The sequence below is a fragment of the Pinus tabuliformis genome, chromosome 2_2, assembly GCF_031772625.1.
Source record: "Pinus tabuliformis cultivar Carrire ecotype Pingquan chromosome 2_2, CPIR1, whole genome shotgun sequence".
Lineage (NCBI taxonomy): Eukaryota > Viridiplantae > Streptophyta > Pinopsida > Pinales > Pinaceae > Pinus > Pinus tabuliformis.
The window spans coordinates 966,140,121-966,146,579 of record NC_142300.1 but is presented as its reverse complement, the minus strand read 5'-3'; the positions used below and the strand labels follow the sequence as shown (position 1 = coordinate 966,146,579).

The window sequence follows — 6,459 nt, the reverse complement described above, 5'->3', positions numbered from 1 at the left end:
TTTAAGTTGTTGGAATTATCATGCATGTGCTTCTAACTATTTTTGACTGTGCAGAGGTGGATCAAGGAGGAGAAATGCTTGGGAAAGGTTGGGAAGGTTCAGAGAGGGTCTAAGGGGTCCCTAACACCCTTCCAGAGAGTCTCACAAAGTTTGGCTGCCAAGAAACCGTGTTTATGAGCTTCTACAGGAAGTCTGCAGGGGTTCTACAGGATGTTCAGAGATTTCTACAGGATGTTCTGAAAAGAGGATTTTGGAGAATGGATGGAGGGAAAAAGGTGGAGGAACGAGTATGGAGGTGAAATAGGGGTGTAGGGGAGTTCAAGACTTGGAGGTTGGAGTTGAGGAGAAGGTGTAGATGGTGAGATTTGTTCAAGGAGGGATGAAACGATGTTGTACAAGAAGATGAGAATCATGGCAAAGTAAGTGAATGAGGTAAATGTAAGGTAAGGGTTCTGAGTGAAGGATGAAACAGGTAGGTTGGATGGAGTATGTGCAGGTAAGGAAGGGTAATAGGTACTCTGCAAGTGGTTTTTCAAACTGAACAAACAAAGACATGCAAGAAAACAAAGATCTAGTTATGCTACCCTAATATGATCTAGCTAACAGTAACAAGAATGGACAACAGCTTTATTTGCAAGGAAACCATGTATATTAACTATGAAATGAAGCATTCAAAGATCTGAACATGTAACCAACTTCTGCAAATGAAAACCAAACACTAATGATTGCATGGCAAAGCAAAGTCAGTGTTTTTGTGGGCAGCAAAGTCATCCTAGTCACAGCTCCTGATCCCACTGAGGGAGAGGTGAAACCACAGATGTTTGTTGGCCCTTTTCTTGAAGCTTTTTCTATTAACAACCTATCAACTAAATCTGAGCATGAAAAGCTATTTTACTCATCAAAAAAACAAACTAAATAACAAAACAAAATAGCAGATTTTATTCTCAGAATGTAGGAAAAACACATAAAGATAATCAAAGGAGGTGCTGGGCGCTTGAGATGGGCCCAACCCCAAGAGCTACAGCCTCCTAAGAGAGATTTAGAGCTGGTGCAAAGCTGGATTCATCTTTATTGATCAAGAAATGAAGAGTTACATCAAAACTGTCCACAAGGAGAACTTGAAAATGAGCTGACAGCAAAACTAATCTATTGCCTAAAAATCGAACTACAAAATGACTACAACAAGACTATGAAATGACTAACTACCAGCTACAAAATGACTAACCACTAGCTACTATCTACTGGCTAACTAGCTAACATCCACTGGCTAACAAAATGACTAACTGGCTAACCAAAATGAGGCCCTAAGCCTTCTTATTTATACAAATTGAGGACCCAACAGTCCTCCTAAAATTTAGGGACTTGGCTGCCCAAAACTTGGAGTTAACAGCAGTCCTACTTGACTTGCTTGGCTGCCCTTGTGTTGATTGATTTGGTGGCCTTTGAACTCCGAGCTGATGGTGGAGAATTCGAGGTAAGGGCCCATAAATGAAGGGGACACCTTCCTACAAATCCTCTCCCTTGTCTTCCCACGAATTTGGTTGCCAAGTGCTCATTAAGACCTTCAATTTTGTCTCCAAATTGACCAAAAAGGCTACACAAAGCACCCATTAGACTTGTTGGCATAATGACTAACCAAATTCACTCTATTAACATAAATATAATCAAAAACATGCAATAAACTAATGAGAATGGTGGATTAAGTCAAATTAGGAGGTTGAATGAGCCCAAATAATTGTCCATTTTTGGGGCTCATCACTAGTTTACCCACCGATTTATCTAATAATGCAGTTATTTGTAGATTTAACGGTTTCTGGCCAAAATCAGATGCCCTGCACCAATGGATTTTCTCAACATGGACATCTAACTGTGAAATTTACCTATGCCCCAAAGGGTTTTTCATAGTTAGATTTAACACAGAACAAGAAAGAGACAACATTATCAATCAGGGGCCTTGGTTCTGGGGCAGTGCTGGCCTCTTCACCACCCCCTGGTTTTCTAATTTCGACGCCAATACAATGATAGTCTCAACAATGCCTATATGGGTAAGGCTACATGGGCTCCCACTACACTTTTGGCATCACAAAGTATTAATAGCCATTGGGAATTCCCTTGGGAAATTCCTAAAAATGGATGAAGACAGAGCTATCAGGGGAATATTTACATTTGCCAGAATATGTGTAGAAGTGGACTTGAGTCAGGGGCTACCTGACCACATCACGCTGAACTTCAATAATACTCAATGGATACAACAGCTTGACTATGAGAACACAACGTTCCGGTGCAGGAGCTGCATGCAAACAGGGCACCTTCAATATGACTGCCCATTTGCTCGAAAGGACCCCAGGAGAACCAAGAAACAACAAAAAAAGCCCAAAGGCTGGCAGCACACCGACCCATTGGAAGAAGAAGACATAAATGTGGAGCCTACAGAGAACCAGACAGAACCAGACTCTCAAATGAGACAAAAACAAACTCAGGAAGTGAATGCCCCAACTACTCATTTGGGGCCACACATTTCAGATCTGCATCAAGAGTTACAAATGGAAGTAAGTGGCATCAAACGAACCCATGGCTCAGAGGGCTCGGAATCTGACAAAGAACTTCAATTGATCCCAATGGAAAACCAGCTAGCTATTATTACACCCACACCTGACTCTGGAGGATGGCGACGGGTGGAGAAGAAGAAGGGAAGAAAAGTTTAGGCTTGCTGGAACTTATTATTTTTCTGTTATTCTATCTCTGTTGCTTCCTGTCATTACAGGAACAGTCATCTGCTATTTTGTGTTATTTCTCTGTTTGCTGCCTGTCATTACAGGAACAGCCATCTGCATATGCCTCTGGCATCTACAAAATGTAATTTTATCAATATGAATAAAATTACGACTTTTTTCTACGGGAAAAAAAAGAAGTTCATCAACCCCACCCTAGAAGATCAAAAGTATCTCTCTATTTTAACTAGCTCAAAGAATAAAATTAATATAGCAAAGATTAGAACGAATTCTCATGAGCTCCATAGTGAAACAGGTCGTTGGGCAGTGCCTAAAACACCATGGATGGAAAGGATTTGCCATATATGTGAGAATAGGAATATCGAGGATGAAAACTACTTCCTCTTAGAGTGCCCCGCGTACAACCACATTAGATCTCAGTTTCACAATCTTTGTTACAACACTGACCTTCCTAGCCTTTTACAATGTCAAAATTACAGTGAGCTCGGGAGGCTTCTCTCCACGCTTTTTGAGCATAGGAATAAAATCTAATCAAAATAAATAATTTGTTTCTTTAGGTCCGATAGACCAATGTTTGGTCCTAGGGGATGTTAACCATCATCATCATCATCATCATATCTTGATTAGTCATGTAAAATGTAAGTATAATTTTTTTTATAATAGAAAGTTTGCTGCTTTTTTCTCTTTGAAATGTATGTAAATGGTTGGAAAAATTATTTATGATATAAAGTAATTGAGAAATTTTCTTTTTTGAAAACAATTAATTAGTCTCACTTGCTAATTTTCTAATATATTTTTTAGAATATTTTAGGGTTATAACAATTAATTAGTCTTATCCATCTTTGTATATATTTTGTAGTAAATATTTTTTTTGGCAAATTTGATTAATCAAATAAATATTTATTCTAATTAAAAATGAATGTGTAATTCACTCCATCTAAATACCCAGAAAAGAATTTTAAAATTTGAATTCATTTATATATTAATAATGAAATTGAAATAAAGAAAAACCACATAATAATTAATTTTATTTTAATTCTTTAGACCCATTTTTTTAATTTAAAAAAATATTTTCAACCCAAATACTACTTACCAATATCTGATGAATGGGTAGTTGAGATGAATCTACACTACACTACTATGAAAGAATTTCATGTATATTAATTATATGTACTTTAACTACGTGGATATTAATTGTTATGTACTTAAATGTATGTTGTATTTTAATGAAGATTCCATATTCATTGAACATGTTCATCGATACATTATTTATGAAAAATCATCATCAACATACCCCACAATCATCGTCTATGCAGATTAAACAGAGATCGTCTGTGCACATTAAGAGAGGCCGTGAATTTTTTATTTAAACGAAAAGACGGTCCCTTGTCGCGACATGTTGGGCTGGTCCATAAAATTGGCTGTGCGATCGATGAAGAGCGAGAGATGGTTCAACACACGGAATTTTCTACTACCAAAAGAAGCTCTGGACCGCTAAGGAATTCCCTTCTTCCTTTTGCTTCATAGTATTGTCGTTCGTTAAACTGTGTCCACCCAATCCTTATCTTCTCAGAGTTGTAGGAATCGAAGTAGTGCATTCATACCCGTGCAATCTTGGTAGCTCACAATCCAACAATCAGATGTCTCGCAATCCGGAACCCTTGCATGCCCTTGTGCTCCCATACCCAGCGCAGGGTCACATAACTCCCATGATGCAGTTCGCCAAGAAGCTTGCTTCCAAGGGTGTTACAGTCACCTTCGTTACAACGCATCACAGACACCAGCAGATCACTAAAGCTCACACTCACAGTGCTGAACAAGAAGACCCTATTGAGCAAGAAGCCCATAATCTTGGTCTTGATATTCGCTCTGCTCAAATCTCGGATGGCTTACCTCTGGATTTCGATCGGTCTGCTAGATTCAACGATTTTATGCGCTCTGTGGATAACATGGCAGGAGAATTGGAACAACTTCTTCACAATCTCAACATGGTGGGGACCGCCATATCTTGTGTCATAGCTGATACTATACTTCCCTGGTCATTTGAAGTCACAAGGAAATTAGGTATTCCCTGGATCTCATTTTGGACACAGCCTACGTTTCTTTATTCAATCTACTATCACGCACATCTCCTGGAGGACCTCCGCCACTCTCTTTACGAAGGAACCGGTAAGGTTTCTAGGTGTTTAAAATAGTTTTTTCGTTTGAAACGTCCCTTCTTATAAAAAACTTACTGATATATCTGAACCGGTTCTAATCAATAGGCAAGTATTTACTCACATCTGAGCATTGTTTATTTTTATTTCGAAATTTGCAGCTGATGAGGAGAGCATTTCCATTGATTTTATTCCTGGCGTCCCAACCCTAGAAACAAGAGACCTTCCGTCCTTCATCCGCGAGACAGATGCCGAGTCACAGTACATTCTGGATCTGAAATTTAAGTCTTTTCAGGTAAGTCGAGAAGCAGATTGGGTTCTCGGTAATTCTTTTGACTATATCGAAAGCAAAGCGGTGAGTTTGAACCCTCCGGTTTTGCATGTTGGTCCGTTGCTTCCATCGGGTTTTCTGAACGGTGAACATTCCAAGGACCTAAGTGTTGGAACTAGCATTTTGGCACAATTTGACTGTTCCGAGTGGTTGGATGCAAAGCCTACTTGTTCGGTTATATACGTTGCCTTTGGGAGTGTGATTCATGCGACCATGGCTCAGCTGGAGGAAATAGCGATGGGTCTCAAGGACAGCGGACAGTTCTTTCTCTGGGTTCTTCGTCCTGACATAGTCTCTTCAACAGTGTCAGACTGCTTACCAGACGGATTTCTGGATGAGATCGAGAGGCAGGGGCTCGTCGTTCCATGGTGCAATCAGCTGCAAGTGTTATCCCATCCCTCCGTTGCGGGATTCATTACTCACTGCGGATGGAACTCGATGCTTGAAAGCATATCCCTTGGAGTTCCCATGATAGGGTTTCCATTTTGGGCTGACCAATTCACCAACTGCAAGCTAATGGCCGATGAATGGAAAATTGGATACAGTCTGAACGGAGGAGGTCAGGCGGGAGATAACAGGCTGATACTGAGGGAGAATATATCCAACGCTATCAAAAAATTGTTCAGTGACGAAGGGACGGAGGTGAAGAAAAATGTGAAGGCTTTAAGAGACTGTGCGAGGACTGCAGTACGAGATGGAGGATGTTCAGATAAAAACATTGAGAGCTTTGTAGAAGGTTTGAAGAGGAAATGTATGCGTAAATATCTCAAATAGTGAACCAGATCAATCAGTGTTATCAAAAGTGGAGAAGTGTAAGAGCGAAACATCCGGAGACCTCTTCAGATAGATCGGTCGATGCTTTATAGATCCATGCTTTGTCCTATTTCCCTATCGTCATTCGTATTGCTGTGTGAATGCCAACTACTATTATCAACGTTTCTCCAATAATATTTCCGATGTCGAGTTGAAGTTATCTTTTATAAAAATTTATGACTATTTGATCTTATATTAAAATTCCAGATGATATTTATTGAAGTTTATAGTTTTACAATGTGAGATTTACTGTCTTCCAGATTTTAATAAAACTTAAAAAAAAATAGCTTTTTACGAATTTATTGATAATTATAAATTTATAACTAATTTTATATATTCTGTTTAAAATATATATATCTATCTATGTATAAAATAATGTCATATAATAATATGTGGTCTTTTTGACATATATTTTTTTATCGATGCA

General features: G+C 38.9%; 1 protein-coding gene across 2 annotated transcripts; it reads left to right on the top strand.

The window, feature by feature from the left end:
- Positions 1 to 4,080: 4,080 nt before the first annotated feature.
- On the top strand, positions 4,081 to 6,242 carry LOC149196444 (UDP-glycosyltransferase 86A2-like). 2 transcript variants are annotated; one of them, XM_089403744.1, is made up of 2 exons: positions 4,081 to 4,796; positions 5,050 to 6,242. In XM_089403744.1, exons 1-2 carry the CDS (start codon positions 4,373 to 4,375, stop codon positions 5,991 to 5,993), a joined length of 1,368 nt encoding a protein of 455 aa, XP_089259870.1. In that variant the 5' UTR covers positions 4,081 to 4,372; the 3' UTR covers positions 5,994 to 6,242. The 2 variants fall into 2 exon arrangements, with proteins under 2 accessions (XP_089259870.1, XP_089259869.1); XM_089403743.1 differs by having other exon boundaries at positions 4,097 to 4,901; positions 5,050 to 6,237.
- Positions 6,243 to 6,459: the final 217 nt, after the last annotated feature.